This window comes from Neomonachus schauinslandi, chromosome 14 (assembly GCF_002201575.2).
Source record: "Neomonachus schauinslandi chromosome 14, ASM220157v2, whole genome shotgun sequence".
In the NCBI taxonomy this organism is placed as follows: domain Eukaryota; kingdom Metazoa; phylum Chordata; class Mammalia; order Carnivora; family Phocidae; genus Neomonachus; species Neomonachus schauinslandi.
Genome location: NC_058416.1, coordinates 75,256,222 through 75,277,370, shown reverse-complemented (window position 1 = coordinate 75,277,370; position 21,149 = coordinate 75,256,222). Strand labels below are relative to the sequence as shown.

At 44.0% G+C, this 21,149-nt stretch overlaps 1 protein-coding gene across 1 annotated transcript in view; it reads right to left on the bottom strand.

Moving 5' to 3' along the window:
• Positions 1-20,612, bottom strand: part of MYO1H (myosin IH) — a 46,438-nt gene extending 25,826 nt beyond the window's left edge. The window contains exons 1-14 of the mRNA XM_021703469.2: positions 20,457-20,612; positions 17,813-17,928; positions 16,452-16,650; positions 15,497-15,577; positions 12,173-12,352; positions 9,584-9,682; positions 8,732-8,845; positions 8,120-8,191; positions 7,335-7,454; positions 6,346-6,413; positions 5,314-5,419; positions 4,942-5,022; positions 3,179-3,270; positions 764-858 (exon numbers count right to left, since the gene is read on the bottom strand). Of these exons, the coding sequence (XP_021559144.1) occupies positions 764-858; positions 3,179-3,270; positions 4,942-5,022; positions 5,314-5,419; positions 6,346-6,413; positions 7,335-7,454; positions 8,120-8,191; positions 8,732-8,845; positions 9,584-9,682; positions 12,173-12,352; positions 15,497-15,577; positions 16,452-16,650; positions 17,813-17,928; positions 20,457-20,582 (1,549 nt within the window). The 5' untranslated portion in view covers positions 20,583-20,612. The remainder of the gene's footprint in view (positions 1-763; positions 859-3,178; positions 3,271-4,941; positions 5,023-5,313; positions 5,420-6,345; positions 6,414-7,334; positions 7,455-8,119; positions 8,192-8,731; positions 8,846-9,583; positions 9,683-12,172; positions 12,353-15,496; positions 15,578-16,451; positions 16,651-17,812; positions 17,929-20,456) is intronic.
• Positions 20,613-21,149: the final 537 nt, after the last annotated feature.

The following is a 21,149-nucleotide window of genomic DNA, read 5'->3' as shown; positions in this document are numbered from 1 at the left end:
GATGATCCTGGAGTCCCGGGATCGAGTCCCACATCGGGTTCCCTGCTCAGCAGGGAGTCTGCTTCTCCCTCTGACCCTCCTCCCTCTCATGCTCTCTGTCTCTCATTCTCGCTCTCTCAAATAAATAAAAATAAAATCTTTTAAAAAATGTAAAAAAAAAGAAAAAAGAAAAGAAAGAAGTGAAAATAATTCAGAACCTAAAGCAGAAGTGACCAAGGAAAATGTGTTTTAAACGCTGTGAAAGAAAATGTTCACAGGAGCCTTATTACTAATAGCTCAAAAGTGTGAACAAACCCAAACACCCATGAACTGATGAAAGGATAAACAAAATGGGGTCTATCCGGAGAATGGAATATGATTTAGCAATAAAAATAATTAACATGGGAGAACCTCAAAAACACGATGGTAAGTGAAAGAAGCCAGACACAAAAGACCACATATTGTGAGACCCCATCTATATGGGGCAAATCTGCAGAGACAGAAAACAGAGGAGTTCGTAACCTAGGGCTGTGGGGGAGGGGGCTGGGGCAAACGGAGTGGTTGCTAATGCATGCGGGGTTTCTTTTTGGGGGGTGAAGTGTTCTAAAATGCACTGTGGTGATGGTTGTGTAAATAAATGGGTGAAATGAAGTGGCTGGACGTTAAGTCATGAATAAAACCCTTCAGGTGGCATGCCTGCAAGCAGGGCGAGGGAGCGTTTGGGATGGACGGACAGCCAGGTCTTCCGTGGACACAGGGGCACCTGCGCGGCTGCAACACTCGCCTTGGGTGCAGTAGGTGACCTCCCCGGCGTAGTGGGAGAGCTGGAACTCCATCCAGCCAATCCTCTTCCGGCCCTTGGGCCCCGCCAGCTTCCGGCTGCGGCAAGACAGAAATAGACACGAACGGAACCGTTCAAGGTCACGCAACAAAAGGCACGGATATGTGGAGCGAAGAGCGCGAGGGAAGCCTTGACAAACACGCAAAGGTCTCTCTAGTATTAGATCCCTCTCTGTGCAGAAAGGGGAAGGCTCTTGCACTGCTGGTAGGAATGCAAGCTGGTGCAGCCGCTCTGGAAAGCAGTATGCAGGTTCCTCCAAAGGTTAAAATAGAACTACCTCACGATCCAGCAAATTGCACCACTAGGTGTTTACCCCAAGAAAACAAAAACACTAATTCAAAAGGATACATGCCCCCCCCCATGTTTATATAAGCAACATTAACTACAATAGCCAAATTATGGAAGCAGCCCAAGTGTCCATCGATTGATGCATGGATAAAGAAGATACGGTGTATAGATACACGATGGAATATTACTCGGCCATAAAAAAGAATAGAATCTTGCCATTTGCAACAACATGGATGGAGCTAGGGACAATAATGCTAAGTGAAGTCAGAGAAAGACACCGTATGATTTCACTCATATGTAGAATTTAAGAAACAAATGAACAAAGGGGGGAAAAAAGGACAGAAAAACAGATCAAGAAACAGACTCTTAACTATAGAGAACATACTGATGGTGACGGCGGGGGGGGGGGGGGGGGGGGGGGGGTGGGGAATGGGGGAAATAGGGATGCGGATGAAGGAGGGCACCTGTGGTGATGAGCACCCGGGGTGATGTATGGAAATGTTGAATCACCTATATTGTACACCGGAAGCTATTTTTATACTGTATGTTAACTAACTGGAATTGAAATAAAAACTTAAAAATTAGATCCTTTTTCTAAGAACTGAGGAATTAAAAAAACACATGTGAGCCACAGAAACACTTTCTTATACAATGAAATAACGTCTCTTTTTTTCTAGGTGACAACTAAGAAACAATTTTACTGCCTTACATTCTTATGATGTTGAGTGACTAAAATAGTCACAAAAGATCATTTTTCAGATTCTGGTGATTCCTAATTTTTTATAGCCTTTTCTTGAAATGTATATGCATATATATTGATAGCGCAGATATCCTAAGTATACAGTTCAGTGAATTTGGGCACAATAATCACATCCATGTAACCAGCACCCAGATCAAGAAACAGAATATTACCAGCCCCCTGAGAATTACCCCCACCACCACCTTGAGCCCTTTCCAGTTATGACCTGACATCTAACACAACAGGTTGGTTTTTATCTGGTTTTATACTTTACAGAAATGGAATCGTACAGTATATATTCTTTTGTGTCTGAGTTCTCGTTTACATGTTCTGTGATTTACCCACATCACTGCATGTAGTTACAGATTGTATATTCTCATGGCTATCTATTATTCCATTTGTGAACATAATTAGTTTTTCCATTTCTGATTCATTTACTTATCCTTGCAATATTCTACAAAAGCTCTGATAAAGCCACTACCATTTACTGAGTCTTTGTCACGGACAGATATTTATTAGATAATTTGTGTATTAGATAATTTATGTAGCTACCTGCTTGGTATAGTAAGTCACATGTCTTTTTTTTTTTTTTTAAAGATTTTATTTACTTATTTGAGAGAGAGAATGAGATAGAGAGAGCATGGGGGGGGGGGTCAGAGGGAGAAGCAGACTCCCCGCTGAGCGGGGAGCCCGATGCAGGACTCGATCCCAGGACTCCAGGATCATGACCTGAGCCGAAGGCAGTTGCTTAACCAACTGAGCCACCCAGGCGCCCAGTAAGTCACATGTCTTATAAGTGGCTAAGCTGGGATCTAAGACCAGGGCTTTAGGACTCCTGAGCATGATATATTCAACTCTCTCTTCCTGGTCTCAAAGACTAAATTAAATTTCTAGTCAATTTTCTGGGATGTTATAAATGCTCTATATCTTGCTCTGGTGGTGGTGATGAGGGAAGTACATACAATGTAAAGATTCATTGGGTTGTATACTTCAGATATACACATATCACTATATGTATTTTATATTTTAAACCTAACTTCAAAAAAGACCATTAAAAAAGACTATTTGATGCACGTGACCCCAACCAAAATGTAACAATCATAAAGAAAGATACAAAATCTTAGAACATTCTACCTGGAATTCATTTGAATTTGATTTCTACTAACAAAAGGTATGCATATATATGACTTGGTGTATCATTATGGTGCATCACATTTCAATGTATGAAGAAGTGAATGAAGAATAACTATGGGGTCCACTGCCCAGATACCCAAGAAAGTGGATATACGATGAGCTTCCCCATACAACAGCTTGTCAAATGAGATACATACGTTTGGAAGTGTGCATGCTTGCCTACTTTCTCTTCCAATTTCTCCAGGAAACTCAAGTCTGTAGCAGGACCAGGACGGATACATTCTTCATCCTTCCAGAGAAAAGGAGAGGACTCGATCTATAGCATCCATCACACGCCATCAATTCTAAGTTTAAATGTCCTTACCAGCTGTGGCAGAATGTACTGGACTAAAATCTTGTCATCTAACACAAGTTCAGGTGAACATTGGGGGTGGGAGGGCAGTGATCCGTTACATGTGCCTAGCGTCTCAGAGGGATGGGAAATTCTTTGAAAAATCAACTCTCCCACCCATCAGACTGCCATATTTCCAGAGTCTTCCCAAGGACATTCCACAGCCTCCATGACCAGCTTACTTAAACATACCACCTCATTTTCTCTTAACCAGTCATTGCTGGCCAAAAACATACCCCCTTTTACTAGGAGCAAAATCTTCATGGCAAGAAAGCTGCATCTAATTTTTCACATTTCTCCAGCTGTGTCTATTTCCTATTTCGGGTCCTTAACATTGTTAGCATTTAATGGACCATCTTAAAAAATGAATCAACCCTGCAGTTTTTATTAAAACAGCAAGAAAAAAAAAACCCCACCAGGGTTCAGTTTGGTGAGGCAACTCTCTTTAAGTAGCATCTCTATGCTTCCTGATTCCATCTATGGAAAACCACATAGAAACAAGTATTTATCACTAAAATATTTAAAAATATTAGTCTAGGAATCTGTATGAGCATGGAGTGACACAGAATAGCTGAGGTCAGTCTGTACTTCCTGGAACATGCTTCTCCAGAGGTCCACACGGCTCTTCCCAGACCATCTTACCTAAAATTGAATCGTCCTCCCCACCACATCTAATCTTGTCTGTTTTTTCCTTCATTGTACAACCTACTAATTTTGCCCATTAACCTGTTTCTTGCCAGTCTCTGTGCTAGAATTTAAAGCCTCATGGGTGTAGTGGTTTTGATCTGTTTTGTCCACTGCTGCGTCCCAAAGCACAAGGTACAATCATGGTACCAAGTGAGCACTGATGAGTATCTGTTGAGTGAATAGTCTGAATGCTTACCACACAGCAGCATAATTCTAAGCCCTGTGCATATACAATCTCAACTCGTCCTTACAACTCCTCTTAAGTATTTCCCAGGAAATACTCAGAGAAAGAGTGAAAAATAATTCTGAGTACTATCATTGCACCCACTTAAAGATAAGGAGATTGGAGCTCAGAGAGGTTAAACCACCCACCTAAGTTTACATAGTTAGTAAGCAATGGCGGGGGGGGGGGGGTGCTGGGATCTGAATCCAGGTGGTGCCCATGTCCCTGGTAACTACAGTCACCACCCATTAATGTCCCTATTGGGCTTTAGAATCTTGTTCCCACAACAGTTAGGTGGAGGAGGGGGCAGGAGGAGAAAAGAGACCGGTTATTTTCGTTAGAAGGGAGATGAGCGCAAATGGAAAGGCAAAGAAATAATTTTTCATTGGCCTTTAGATTTAAAAACAGTGATGTCTAAATTGGAACAATTGTGGATTGGTGGCCATGGGTGTTCTCAGAAGGTGCAACCGTTTAAGATAAAGTCACAGGTGCATCCCAAGGAGCCTCAGCTCAGGATCAACGGACGTTCTTTGTAAAACCTTCCTTTATGTATTCTGGTTTTCCGCTCAGGCTAAGCAACCCTTTGAAGCCCGGGGGGAAATTCTTCTGCGTGTTGGCAACACCGTACGAAGACTCTAAGCCAACATTAATTTTCTCACCAGAATGGAAATGATTCCTTTGTGTCTCTCTTCCACCAAATCACAGATGATCTTGTTGTTGAAATACTGAATTGGCTCCCACTAAAATGACAAAGAGAAAAGAATTCTCCAAGGAGGATTTAGATGAACATAAAATCTCTCTTTTAAAGTGATTTTCCAATGTTATTTTTCCAAAATCTGATTTTTATCTCCAACATTAAAAAAAAACTTTCTGAATGTCAGAGTAATTTCCTAGGAAATACTCAGAGAAAGAGTAAAAAATAATTCCCAGTACTAATGAGGATAAAATCTCCAGTGAAATATTATTGCTCAAGCGAATCACTTTTGCTAGAGTAGGAAATCAAATGAGGAGAAAATATTAAAATGTTTTACCTCTATACCTTCCATTTCATATTCTGCCTGTTCTGCTTTTAGGGTTCTCTCAATTAACAGTTGCTGGAGTTTCTCGTTGCAGTAATTGATGCAGAACTGTTCAAAACTGGAGATGCAAAAATTTATTTAAAAGATTTTATTTATTTGACAGAGAGACAGATGAAGAAACAAAGCAGAAGCAGGGGGAGCTGGAGAGGGAGAAGCAAGCTCCCCACCGAGCAGGGAGCCCGAAGCAGGGCTCCGTCCCAGGACCCTGGGATCATGACCTGAACTGAAGGCAGACGCTTAACCGATTGAGCCACCCATGTGCCTCGAGATGCAAAATTTAAATAACTAGAGCTACACATGTAGACCAAAAACTGTATTTACTTATTTTTAAAGATGCTTTTTTTTTTTAAAGATTTTATTTATTTATTTGAGAGAGAGAGAATGAGAGACAGAGAGCATGAGAGGGAAGAGGGTCAGAGGGAGAAGCAGACTCCCTGCCAAGCAGGGAGCCCGATGCGGGACTCGATCCCGGGACTCCAGGATCATGACCTGAGCCGAAGGCAGTCGCTCAACCAACTGAGCCACCCAGGCACCCTAAAGATGCTTTTTAACAGAGAAAGCAAAGTCCTTATTAATCACATCATTTACTAAATAGATCCAAAGAGTCAAGCTAAAAGACGTTTGCATTTTTTTTTTAAGATTTTATTTATTTATTTGTCAGGAAGAGAGAGAGCGAGCACAAACCGGGGAAGCGGCAGACAGAGTGAGAAGGAGGCTCCCTATTGAGCAAGGAGCCCGATATGGGACTCGGTCCCAGGACCCTGGGATCATGACCTGAGCCAAAGGCAGATGCTTAACCAGGCATCCCAACATTTTCATTTTTTATGGTTATTCCAATTCTGGGACAGTCTATGAATTAGTGGCTATAGAAACGCAGAGAATTTCTGAGGATGGGAAAACCAATTCCAATAACACTAGAGATGCCTTAAACCAGACTCAGACCTTAAAGAAGAACAGAGGACCAGTAAGTAATGACAAACTCACCCATTCTTGTCCAAGACCTCAAACCCATAGATATCCAGCAATCCGATCACAGTTTTCTTGGTGAAATCCTAGTCAAGGTAACACACATTGCTTGTTGTTAGGTCATTTACTTAATGACTCTTAAGACCCAGTAGCTGCCTCCAAAGCTGGGACTTGCTTATACAGCTCACACCTTCTCTCCTTCCAACATTGGCTCACAGAGGAATCGTAGGATGGAAATGAATTTCCCAGCGCACTCCTCTGGCTTGAAGCCTCACAGCATCCCACCGCAGGTTCCGTGTCGACCCACCCGAGAAGTGAGACCTTCCCCTCCTAATTCATTCCCTTGCTTCTTCTCGGTCTCCCGAGGCCACATCAATCCCAAAGAAAGAGCGAGACCTCTACAGACAGCAGCAAAGGAGATGTTTATCCAGGAGACAGGACAGGTGGTTTGAATATCATTTTAAACAGAGGACTAAGTGCTGTCAGACAGGATGGATATTTAAAGAGATTAGGACTATTTTTTCTGAAAGGGCCACAATTTAACATCCTGTATGGTATCCTGAGCCTTCCAAATCTGTCCTTTACATACTACCTCCTTGAGTTTTACAATAATGTACTCTGTGCCCCAGCACCCTTTCCTTAATTTCTAGCTGTGAATAAACTCCCCCCTTATTACTTAAATAATTCCACTTAGGGTAAATTTGAAGGACTCATATTTTTTTCTTATACATGTTAAAACATACTACTGTTAAAGTCAAAAATTTCTGTGTACAACAAAAGCCATCTGGCATACTGCAAATACTGTGCATCCCACACTTTGAGACACAATCATTTAACGGGCATTTTTGTGAGCCTACTGTGTGCTGGAAACGTAGACGCTGAAGGACACCAACCCTGCCCATCAGGAGCCAACGGCTGATGCTTACAAATTCTTTAGAGTGATGATGTCAGTTATAAAACATTACCACGTTACTGAGAGTGAGTCAACCAAAAACATGTGGACGAACCTTGTTCACTAAGGAGGAATTGATTTTGTTGACCAGCCATGTAAATGTTCGTCCGTAAACGGCCTTGGCCATTGCATCTCTAGCGTAGACAGAGAGTTCTAGTGTCAATGGGCATATTACCTGAGAACAACAACAAGTGCATCACTATAGTGGTTTAAAAAAAAAAAAAAAAAAAAGCCCACCCCCTCCTGAGTTTTCAAATTAGCCTTTAATGACGGTCAGTGAAGGATATGTGCTGGGGGGAAGACACCAACCCCACCTGCAAGCATCGAGGCAGGAGCTATTTCTTGAGTGCCTACTACGTGCCAGGCATGGAGCTGCTGAGATACAGCCGTGACTGAGACAAATAGTTCTAGCATCTGTGGGCTCACAGTTTGTGGATGGGACATTCACGATTCACACACAGTCATGCTGCGAGCTGAGAGCAATGTGAGGAGATACCTATGGTGCTTTATGATAGGGGTGGGATGATCAGGAAGGCTCTTTGAGGACATGACCCCAGGAACTGAAGGGTGAGAAGGTATTAATTAGAGAAGCACAGGGAACTGTGTTCAAACAGAGGGAACAGGATGTGCAAAGACCTCATGGAGGAAAGGCATGGTGAAAGGGAGGCATGGAGAGTTTGGTGTAATTGTTGGGGATGGGGAGGCTGAGGCAGGAGACCCCTGCAGGAGCTGGAAGGCTGGGGTCTGGCCTCCTCCAGGACCACCATCCTGCTCTTCTATGAGGCAGGCAGCAGCTGTAGCAGGGAAGGCAGGTGCATTTCCACCTAGAGCCATTTTTACCTCCTCAGTTTTGGCTTCAATCTTTCTGTGGGTGAGAGCTTCCAGAAGGATGGACGGGTGCACCCCCAAGAGCTGTCAAAATGGAAACCAAAATGCCATTCAGTGACTGGATTGGATTTTTTGCCAATTTACAAAGAACTGGTGCAATTTCCAGACCCAGGATTATATGCCCTGACTGATAATCGTGCTTAAATGCAAAACAGGGGCGCCCGGGTGGCTCAGTCATTAAGCGTCTGCCTTCGGCTCAGGTCATGATCCCAGGGTCCTGGGATCGAGCCCCGCATCGGGCTCCCTGCTCCACGGGAAGCCTGCTTCTCCCTCTCCCACTCCCCCTGCTTGTGTTCCTGCTCTCGCTCTGTCTCTGTCAAATAAATAAATAAATAAATCTTTAAATGCAAAACAGATCACATTCGATCTTTTGACAAGCTGGCTTTTGCCCACTCCCTCACCTGTCCCCACGCTCTTTAATTCTCCTAGGCAGTATCAGCCGGATGGACCCGGTGTTAGCCACTTGGGACCTGGGCATCCAGCTGCCTCGAGCTCCCCTCTCCTGCCCTTCCACCTCCAAAAAGGGCCGGGCCTTTCCTGTGCTCTTCAAAAGTGGAACATCACCTTGGCGATCCATTTGATCTCATGGGTGTCTGGTATGGTGGCAGAGCCTTGGTGGTTCTCTTCAAAACCAATGTTCCCCAGGTGCAGGACGCTGGCGATAATCCCGAAGAGATTCTAGGAACGTGGGAAAGGGCGAGGAGAACAGGGAGAGAAGAGCAGCCACCTAACTGATGAATGTCATCACAGGACAGGTGTCAAGGGAAGAGGGATAAAGAGCCTCAGCACAGGGTGGGGAGGATGCCTCCCCCAATCTCTGACACAGGACACTTCTATTTTTATATCTTCCCCACCCCTCCCCACCAATAAACCATTTTATATGCAAATGCCATGATCCCAGATATATACAGATTATATATATATATATATATATACATATATATATATATATATATAATATTTTAAATTCCGGCTCTTGAAAGAATAGTTTTAACCATCAAAAAAAAGGGGGGTATAAAAACACAATGTTTATAAAGCCACAATTTGCTCCACTTTGTTCAAAAATAGAAGTGTAAATAAAGGATAATCCTGCAGTTCTAGAACATCTAAATATTTGAGATTGAATTTGAGAGAAGGACGAAACATGACCTCCTCCTTGCATACAGCACTGGGAAATCTTTTGTCTGCCAGATGAAATGCAGAACGCACAGTTAACATTTGAATTTCAGATAAGCAATGACTAATTTTGGTCCCAAATGGTAACCCCAAATAATGGTGACCATTAAAATGTAGCTAGGTGTGCTGTGTTTTTATTGGCTGAATCTGGCAACCCTACTAGGTGGCCACCAAGATACCAGGATTGTTTTGTCAATCCCAGACCCGACTGACCAGCAGTTCCACCCTTGGGGCTCATACCTCGAGGTCATCTTCAGTAAAATCGATGACAGAAAAGGCACTGGAAACAGTTTTCCAGTTGTTCTTGTCGTTGATAGACGACTCTTTGGCACAATGACCCTGTTGACACAGAATTGGGTTGCCTAATGTCATTTTTATAAGGGCAGTGAGGCATGCCCACACCTAGTCTTGAATTGAAATGGTTTTCTCTACCAGCACGCAAGAGCTGGTTCTATAATGTTCTGGATTGTAAAAAGGTAGGTTGAACTAATTGTCTAGGGAAAGATGATTTGCTAACTGCTGCTTTTTTCAAATTTATTTAGAATTTTATCTCTATCCGGGGAAAACTTTCAAAGGTACACATTTCAAATGTACACATTAGTATATCTCTTTGAATGCATTTTTTAAAATAGTTTTCCTTGTCCTATTTGCCAAATAAATTGAAGATGTTTGACTCAAGAAACATCTGCTAAAATAAGCAGGGAGAGGACAGCACTGAAATTCAGAAAGCATCTGGATGCACTTACAACCTCCAGCAGAAACTGCAGTGCAGGACTAGGTAAAAGGAGACCCCCACTCAAGAAAATAAAAGTTTGGCATTTAGAGAAAGGCGGGTTATATGGATACTGATCACCAGCAGAGAAGTGATGAGACTTCCCACTACTTTAGAAGCTGTCTTTTAGATAAGACACACACCATCAAATGTCACAATTTAAAGGGAAGATGTTCTAGATGAGGGTTTTGTGTTTTTTTTATTGTTTTGCTTTTGTAGTACAAGGTGTTTCCTGGATTCCTGGGCATCTGAAGATTTATCATCTTCAAAGATTTTGCATGGGGAAACCAGAGGTGCCATAGCATGAAAATATTCACCAGTGAACTGGCCGCTGTTAAATCTGCATCCTCCCAAATATCCCTTCCCATTCAACCAGATGTGCTCCCGCCCCTGAGGGTGGGGCCAGCTTAGGTCAGTCCTTGGAGGACACCTAGAGGTTTAGAAGCAGTGTGGATATACTGCCAAATAAAGCCACAAAGTTTGTCAAAGTTACGGGAGAACACAAAACTGAACAAAATAATACTGGCGAATTGCTTGAACTATTCCCAAAGCCACTGTGGCATGAGGATCTGTCCAAATTAAACAGACTAGAAAAAAAATCTGCAAGGATAAAGACGAGATACATCCCAAAAGGTAATGATTTGAATATCAAAGGGTTGGGAGAAGCCCTTGGGAAAAAGAATGAAGCCCACAAATACTTTTTATAAATTGACCCTCTCTGATCATGTTATAAAAAGTCCAATGTGATGCTACCATACAGCTTTGTTAGAAAAATTAGGTCCCCTAAAAAAAAAAAAATCAAATTTGAATTACTCTTCATTCTTTTTTTTTTTTTTAAAGATTTTATTTATTTATTTGACAGAGAGAGAGATAGTGAGAGCAGGAACACAAGCAGGGGGAGTGGGAGAGGGAGAAGCAGGCTTCCCGCTGAGCCGGGAGCCCGATGTGGGACTCGATCCCAGGACACTGGGATCATGACCTGAGCCGGAGGCAGACGCTTAATGACTGAGCCACCCAGGCGCCCTGAATTACTCTTCATTCTAACAATTAGTACAAAGTCTGTAAAAAGGAGATTATGGGATTCTTTTATCTTCATTATATAGCTTCATTTTTCAAGATCAATTTCAGTCATGTCTACTCTTCCTCCATGACTCACTATGAAATGTTGGTCCTCCTTTTACAAGATCCACTTCATAAGACCTTGTTCTCTTTCTCAAATGATGTCGTCCCCACTTGCACTCTGCCAAGTGACCTCCATTCGAAGCCAGGCCCAGTAAAGAAGAGAAAAACCCAAAAATCTTGGGGCAGAAAGGTGCTAGGAACATCAAAGATTGGTAGGTGCTATACAATTTAGACCTTCTAGAGCCTCTGTGTTGGCTGCAGAAAGAGCAATGGTAGGGGAGGAGGTTACATTCTGAAATTCCATTTCACAGCACTGGACCCCAGGACTGCTTATGGGAATCGCCTGAACTCCTTCTGTAAGGAAGTATGTTCATTTTGCTGCCAACGAGTCTCAGAATAGGAGGCAAGGAGGCGGAGAGTCTTTTCCTAACTAGTTTTGAAAGCAGAAGGACGCAGCACAGGCTGGGGACACGGACGGACAGCAAGTTACTCTCACACCCAGACCAGCAGTTCTCACTTCCGCTGTGCATTAGAATCACCAGGGATTCCTTTAATTACACTGAATCACAGGGGAGTGTTTAATACAACCCTGATGTCCACGTCCCACCCTAGACCAATTAGATCTGAATCTCTGGAGGGTAGGGCCCAGGGGGGGGGGGGGGGGGTGTGTGTTGGAAAAAAACCTCCTCAGGTGATTCTAATATCAGCCAGTGCTGAGAACCACTCACCTAGAGATTGGTTGCTTTACCAAGATGATCTACCGTCTACCTGCCAGGTATAAACAGAGGGGTTATGCTAAGTGTCAACAAACCAGTCCGTAGGATTCCTCCAGAATGGTAATGAGAAAGTTCTTGACCATCCCCTAGAAATCCCCACTAACACCCTTGATCCCTGCCTCCAAAGGGCCACCCAAGCCAGGTGCTGGTCTTTCCAACCTGTGAGAGGTATTTATACAGCTGGGGGTCCCGCTCAAGTCCCAGGTAAGCAAGGAGCTCCTCTTCACCACCCTCCAGCAGCTGGTAGAAAATGTGGAAGTTCCTCTCGCCCTGGTTTTGATAGACGACTCGAGACTTTTCTATCAGGTAGCTGACGATATGCCCACCGACAGGAATGCCCTTGAGAACACAACAAAAAAATGCACAATGACAACAATAACTAAGCCATTCTCTTGCTGGTGTCTTCTGAGGAACAGAAATTCTGAATTCAAATAATGATTCTTCTAAGCCTAGTGTTTTCTGGGCTCATTTAAAAAATATTTTTGCCTACCCTGAGGTCATGAGTGATATTTTCTATACTTCTGTCTAGAAGTGTGATTATTTTACCATTCACGTTTGGGACTGGGGTTGAAATTTTGTGTATGGAGTGAGGTAGAGTGTCAAAGGTCGTCTTATTCACATGGATTTCCAATTGATAGCACCATTTATTGGAAAGGCCATCCTATCCCTATTCAATTACAGTGGTGTCTTTGTCATAAGCCAAGTGACCATATCATACGGGGAAGTCTTTGTAGACTCCATTCTGGTCCACTGGCCGGTTTATACATCCTTGTGCCAGAAACACATGGTTCTATTTTCTTTTAAAGATTTTATTTATTTATTTATTTGAGAGAGAGAGAGAGAGCACAAGCAGGGGGAGTGGCAGAGGGAGAGGGAGAAGCAGGCTCCCTGCTGATTAGGGAGCCCGACATGGGACTCGATCCCAGGACCCGGAGATTACGACCCGATCGAAAGGCAGACGCTTAACCAACTGAGTCACCCAGGTGCCCTGTTTTTTTTTTAAAGATTTTCTTTATTTGAGAGAGAGAGAGAAGAGAGAGAGCATGCACATGAGCAAGGGGAGGGGTAGGGGGAGAGGGAGAAGCAGACTCCCCGCTGAGTAGGGAGCCCAGTGCCATTTGGGGCGGGACTCGATCCCAGGACCCGGAGATCAGGACCCGATCGGAAGGCAGATGCTTAACCAACGGAGTCACCCAGGCACCCCCACACTATTTTTAAGAATATTCCAGTAGAGGATTTGTATTCCAGAACATATATAGAACTCCTGCAAATCAACAGGAGAAAAACAACCTAATTAAAAGTGGGGCAAAAGGCTCTAACACAAAATTTTTAATTGGCCAGTTATCAGGACTTCATTTATAATCAGGAAAACACAAAAGTTAATCACAGCTGGAAACCACTCTACTCCACCAGAATGTCTCAGACCAAGAGGACTGGCAACACCAAATGTTGACAAGGGTGTAGAGAACCCTGTTCGCAACGGGAACTGTTTTTGTCATAATATTGCTGGTAAGAACTCAGCAACGCCACTTCTGAGCATGCGCCCAACGTAAGTGAGCGCTAATATCTACTCAAAGACACGGGCAAGGAAGTTCAGAGCACTATCTGCAATAGCCCCAAATCGGAAAAGCCAAATGTCCATCAACAGAACAGATAAATAGTGAAGAGGTCACATAAGCCAAAAATGCCCAACCGCTAAATGAAGTGACATGAATGAATCTGACAGAATGTTGATTGAAAGGAGCCAGACACAAAATAGCACATACTGTATAATTCTATTTACATGAGGCTCAAGAACCAGCAAAATTAATCTGATTATAGAGGTCAGAACAGTTGGTAACCTTTGGGAAGGCAGGTATTTTCAGAGAAGGGTAGGAGATTCTTCTAGGCACTAGGAATTTTTATATCTTCTTTCATACACTCTTTTTAAAAGATTTTATTTATCTATTTGTCAGAGAAAGAAAGAACACACGAGCAGGGGGAGCAGAGGGAGAGGGAGAAGCAGGCTCCCCGCTGAGCAAGGAGCCTGATGTGGGACTTGATCCCAGGACCCCAGGATCATGACCTGAGCTGAAGACAGACACTTAACCGGCTGAGCCACCCAGGCATCCTTAGAACTTCTATCTTGATCTGAGTGTCGGTTATCACAGGCAGATACACACACGTAAAACTCACCAAGCTGTACTTACGACTTGAGTCCTTTTTAGTATGTGTGTTGAATTTTTTTTTTTTTTTTTTTTTTTAAGATTTTATTTATTTATTTGAGAGAGAGAGACTGAGAAAGAGAGAGCATGAAAGGGGGGAGGGTCGGAGGGAGAAGCAGACTCCCTGCCGAGCGGGGAGCCTGATGCGGGACTCGATCCAGGGACTCCAGGATCATGACCTGAGCCGAAGGCAGTCGCTTAACCAACTGAGCCACCCAGGCGCCCTGTGTGTTGAATTTTAATAAGAAGTTTTAAGACAGATGTAACTATTCAATTTTTTCCAAAGTCTAGGCACACTTCGCCAGAAGTCCACGTACCAGGCTCCGGAAAAGCCTTAGCCAGTCTGTCATCACTACACTCAATGCTCAGCCAACGACTGTTCTCTAGTCCAAGTGACGTGCTTTGTCACATGCAATTCTATGTCCTTGAGAACTCTGTCGACCCTCCCCGACCTGCATTAGCCCCGTTTAAATTCTGTGCAACAACCATACTCTTTCATTAGGGATGGTCTCTGGTTGCTTCCATCCCACAACTGCAGAGCCGAGTAGTTGTGACCGAAACGATATGGTCCGCAAAGTCTAAAAATTGACCACCTGGCCCTAGCCGAAAACATTTGCTGACCTATGCTGTATAATTATGCATGCCTAAACAATACATTGTTTACATGGGATTGTTCTCAGGCTTTGTACGAAATGGCATCACCCCGACACACAGGACATTCCTAAGACTTGACCGTGTTATGTGTAGCTAGATGCCATGCATTTGCTCTCGCTATGTGACGCTTCACTGGGTGGACATCCCACCATTTAGCCATTGTGTCAATGGACACTCAGTCCTCCAAATGTGTTGCCATTTCCAGTCCTTTTACCATGATGAGCAGGGCTCTTGTGGGCATGCTTGCAAATCTATAGGAGTATCTCTAGTGGTGGAATGGCTCCACCTTAGATTATGTGGATTTCAACTTCCACGAGATAATATACTGTTTTCCAAATGGGCTGCACCAATGTACACCCCACTGGCAATGTGTTAGAGTTCCTAATTATCCACATTTTCACCAATAGCTGGTATCACCAGACTTCTTAAGTTTTGCCCCCCTAGAAAGTATGAAATGGTATCTCATTGTGGTCTTTATTTGCATTTCCCAAAATAGCCCTAACCCTGGATTTTTTGATTATTTGAGCCAATAAAGCCCTTCCTCGCTTAAGGTACCTTGGGTCAGGTTTCTGTCACTGGTCAGTTATGGGGTCCCCATGAAGCAGTAATAGGAACTTCAGTGTACCTTATAGTCAAACTGTATGTCCATGTATTTTCCAAATCTGCTGGAGTTGTCGTTCCGGAGTGTTCTGGCATTTCCAAAAGCCTTGGAATACAAAGTGAAGGAGACAGGGACAGACTGAACCAAACTGTGATGAATGGTCATTTAAGCTCACTGTGCTCGTCAACTTCCTAACCCCAAATGCCATGATTATGAAAATGGAGGAGAGAAGGGGAGCCAGGGATGAAAGCCATACTTTATCTTCTAAGAAGGAACCACTAAGTATAGAGGATTTGATGCCAAATACTGGGATGGAGCTAGAGTGGAGGGAAAAATATCTTCTCTGTGGCATCCAATCTAGGAATGACCATGGACAGCTATAGAGGAACCCACGTCCTTGCTCTTCTAGAACATACAGTACCAGACCCCTTTTTATATCAAAGAGGTAAATTGTTCAGGCCATAGGTCCATTGGGAAAGTTCCTTCAACCACAAACATCTTTAACATGAAGGGCAACAAAAACCCAGAATAAAACACCTTGTTCAAAATCATCCAGCAAGTGAGTGAATTGCAATGGCAGAATAATCAAGATGATTCCAATTAAATAAGAAAAATATTAATGACTTTAGTGCCTACTAATTCTGCCAGGTGCTTTTTATGCATCCATCTTGTTTTAGCCTCAAAAGCTCCCTAAGAGGTAGAAACTTTGAATAGACCCATTCCACAGAAAGGCAAACAGGATCTAGGATGTGGAGTGATTTGCTGAAACTTGCTGGCACATGGCTGCCCTGGGATTGGCAGCCATGCCTGCTGGACATCAAAGTTACACCCTTAACCACGATCCTGCCCTTGAGACCCCTCTGCTTAACTCCCGGATGGTGACCTGCCCATTTTGACTGACCTGCCCAGGCAGAGGATTCTTCTTGCTGAGTAACCTCCCTAGAACTGCCCCTTCCACAGGTCCCCAAAGATCACTTACCTCCAACACTGGATTGGAGAGCAGCAGTCTGTCACGGGCTATTTGTAGCGCCTCGGTCTTTGGGCAGGTCACAGCAAAATACTGCAGAATCTTCTTGGAGGCCTCTGTTTTCCCTGCCCCACTCTCTCCAGAAATGAGGATGAAGTGGTTATTTAGCTCAGAGCACATCATGCGGTACGCGTTGTTGGCTATGGCATAGCTGGAGAAGGAGTGGGGCAGAAATGGAAGGAGTGCGAAGTGGCCGGGATGCTGCTTACTCAGTGGTGACGTCATCAGAGCTCCCTGCCTCCAGGAAACCACATCCAGACAAGCGGTACAAGACACTGAGCTCAGATGTCAGACTCGACCACGACCCCACTGACTGATCACGCATAAAGTGTTCTAGAAATCAATACTCAAAACAGTTGAGTTAAAATGGAGAATGTGAGCAATAATGGACATTTCCTAATGGAAAGAATTTATTTGGAAAAATCCAACATTTCTTACAAGAATAAGCCAGATATTAAATTATATCCCCAGGAGATGCTCTATTAACTGTAGGTGGAAATAACATCTTGTCTGAATATTTTAAATGCTCAGTGGATATACTAAGATCTCATGTTTCCTCTTTCCCTCAAAACCTACTGTATTAAGAGTACAGAGACAGGAAACTGAAAATATCTTAAAAGCTCTGTGATATCTAAAGGACAAGACATAAAGCTATTATAAGGGCTTTACCTTCAAGATCAGAAACCAAAGCATGAAAATCTCCCAAGACACTAATCTTCCCATGTGGCGGAGTCTGAAAGCTGGCTATTTGGGAAACTGTTGGTGGTAGTGATGCAGAAAGATTTATAAATGCCTTAGGAGGCGAATAGAGGAATCACCAAGAAAAAGGAGGGAGAGCCTAAATACTAGTCCAGAAGTCAACCAGGGAGACCTGAGAAATTCAGCAAAGCCTGAGTCACATATAGATCAGACAGGAAATTGCTTGTCCTATGGATCTGAAGTCCTGCTACCAACGGGGATGCTCCTTAGCCGCCATGATACCCAGACACCAGTAGATGGCACTATAGCAAACCTCTTTGCGGAAAAGACAGACACCTCTCTAGCCACGCTCTCGGATCTCTCGGTAATTACAAAAGATTCCACCTCTCGTGATTTTTAAGCTGAGACTCAACAATGATCTGATGGTTTCTGCTGCACTGAAAGACATTTCACAAGAAGGCAGCAGTTTAAGTGAGGTACAGAACCTAATGAGCATTCATTGAGGATTTGGACTGATGGGTGGGTGGGTGGGTGGGTGGGTGGATGAGTAATAAGGAGGGAGAGATGAAAGAAAGAGAAAAATACTATCGACGACCCTCGTACGTGCTACTTACACATGCGGTGGCAGTTCAAAGAAATTGACCCCTTGGTAAAGTTCCATCTGGCTCACAGTGTAGATTCCAAGCTCCTGGTATGGATTCACAGACACAAGGAGGGTCCCAATATAGGTCTAGAGGAACAGACCAAAGCACAAGTGAGGAATTCTGGGGTGCAAATGGCTATAGCCAAAGACCATCACATGCTATGATCCCCATGCATTCATTCCACGCTGGGGATATAAAACAATAAATAAGACAGGTGGTGTCTCTGCTGTCATGAAGCTTCCATGTGTGTGCATGGGGCGGGGGAGCGGGGCCAGACGACCAACCAAGGGATCAATACTGCTTCAGTTAGAATGGCAAGAAAGGTGTACATAGGGTAATGAGAACGCGTATGACTCAGGAAGGCCACCTTAGCTGTTGGGCTTAGGGAAGTCTTCTTTAAGGGGGTGACTCTGAGCTGAGACTTGAAAGGATGAGGAGCCAGTCAGGAAAAAAGGAAGCAGGAAAGGGCAAGTTGGGGTGAGGGGACACATGTGGCAGGCTGGCTGTCCTGGAGCCCAGTGGGGGAGGGGAGAACGGAAATGGTAAGACCTGATGTCCCAGAGGGAGCAAGTTCAGATCACAGGGCATGAAGAATTGGGGGTTTATTCCAACTGCAGTGCCTGGTGGAGACACCACTCTCCCTACTGTATGAAATGGCTGCCTTAAGCTGTTATGTCAGATGGATAGCTTTAAGAAGGGAGCACCTCGATCTGATTTATGTTTGTGTGTCACAGAGGTCTCTCTGGTCACTGGGTGAAAGCAGGGTGGGTATGCATCCCAGCCGTCCCCAGTTGGGTAAAACACTCCCGCTGCTATTTCCCTGGATTTCAATGCGGGATTCTGTTACGAGTCAAGTGTTTCAAGTGCTTCCATTTGTAATAAAACTACTAATGGAAAAGCTTCTTGGCATACAGTTAGGAATAAACAAAGCTCTAACCTCTGAAAGAGAAAAGAAGAAAAAAAAAAAAAAGAAAGAAAACATTTGGGCTCCTTTGAAAATGCATCCGGAGTTTTCCAATTCTGAGTTTGTTATGGGTTTTCATTCCAGAGTCTCCATTTTGGAGGTTCCCAAGGTTATGCTAAATTACACCTGAAATCATGCTCACGAACGTTTCTAATCTCTAGGACCAAGTCACACAGAGAACTAGAACAGATAAGAATACCATATTTTGACTAAAAATCTGCGTTGCTTCCATCAGTAGAAATCTTCCAGGGTAGAATATAGTTTCTGAAGTCTATCTGTTCAAACTGGAAACAATTTATTCATGATGATCCTATCATCCCATTTTACTTCTCCACACCACGCTCTTTGTCCTTTGCTCATGCATAAAATCTATTTCCACAATTAAAAATATATACTGTGAGAAGCCCTTTGCTTATTTCTCCTAGTAACCTTGGTTCCAACATGCAAACTAAGTCACAGTCACCATTAAGAACAAAATAGCTGCGAGACAAATATTTTTACATTGTTTTTTTTTTTTTTAAGATTTTTATTTATTTATTCATGAGAGACAGAGAGAGAGGCAGAGGGAGAAGCAGGCTCCCAAGGAGCAGAGAGCCCGATGCGGGACTCGATCCCAGGACCCTGGGATCATGACCTGAGCCGAAGGCAGACGCTTAACCATCTGAGCCACCCAGGCGCCCCTACATTGTTTTTGATTGTCTAATTTACCCTGAGCAAAAGCTAGTAAGATCTCAATAAAGTTAATTACATTTACTAACACCCCACCACACACATAGAGACACTGTGGAGTTTACCCTAAAGGAATTTACCTGAAAACTGATCAATCAAATCAAGGTGGGGTGATAAATGGGGAAGTTAAAAACTGACTACCACTAGAAGCAACCAGACCAAGCTAAGAACAGTTCTGGTAAAATGTTGCAGCCTTGAAGATTCATGGGAGGCGGTGGACATCTCTTATGCTTGCCTGTCTGGTATCTAGACCCCTTTCTTGCAGCAGATTCCTTTGAGGAACCTTCTCCAGGCCATATCCTACTGACAGGTGCACACTGGCCTCGCCCCTCACTTCCAGGACTGGGCCTGGGTAAATAGCCTGGCCAATCAGAATAATCCTCATCCTAGCTACGGGGATTGGTTCAGAGGTAGAGACATGACCCCACGTGGGCCAATCAGAGGCAACCAATGTCTATGTCTCCGGGAGGACTTGCTATAGCCTCTGAACCAACATCAGCCTGGTCCTGCTGACCACCTTGTCACCTTGCAGAGTTGGCCCCAGCAAGAGACCATTGCAAAAGCGAGCAGAGAGGTGGGAAACAGTCCTCCAGATGGAGAAAGAGCCCTCAAGGCTCTTCGAGACTCATCACCCTAGACCCTAGATCTATTTCTGGTCCCTAAAGTGACATAGGTTGATAGATTCCGTCTTGGGGGTTAGGCCTGTTTAAACTGGGTCTCTGTCACTGGCAGCCCTAAAGGCCGAATACGAAGGATCGGGGTGCATCTGGCAGTGGTCCCTTCACTCGTCCCTTTAAGGACTAACCTAACAGAGGGATTTTGTTCACTATCATCAAGGCTGTGAAGACAGGCAGGGGTGGGGTGGGGTGGGGGTGGGGAACCACCAGTCTAGGAAAACAGCTGAGAAACGGGTTACGTTACATAGATGAGGTTCTCGCTGAAACGCTTGCGAAGATTGTCCAGAAAAGCAGATTCGCTGGTGTAGGCGTCCAACAGCACAAAATCCTGCACTCCAACCTTGTCCCTGGCCGTCAGCGCGCCTTCCATGTGCAAACGAATGTGCTTCCTCCTCACTTCTTTCTGCAGCAAACAGAACATTCCTCAGCAGCTCACTTATTCTGGGGTTCCTATTGCTCATGTAATACGGACATAACAAGATACTCAACCCAGACGGTAGAGCACTGAGATGAGATTTGCTCTCAGTTAAGAGTCTACCATCTGGTTAGGGGTACAAGGGGATGGTAATAAAAGCATTAACAGTAACAGCGGCAGCTGACCAGAGCTGAGCAGGTACCCTGTTAGGTACTATGCTAAATACTTGACCTGTATTATCTCCCTTAACCCTCATTCTGACCCTATGAAGTAAGGGCTATTACCATGCCCATTTAACAGATGTGGAAACTGAGGAGAGACATTACAAAACATGCATATGTCCTGGCAAAAGGGCAGAGCCAGGATACGAACCCAGACAGTCTGGCCCCAGAGCCCTCTTTTCTGACCATCCCTTACTCAACTGGATGTTAGTTGCCCAAATTTGCTGTGTAATTCTGACATGAGTGATGAGGAGTTTGGTTGGAACGGGAATTTCTTGTTTCAGGGGAGTGAGTACTCAAG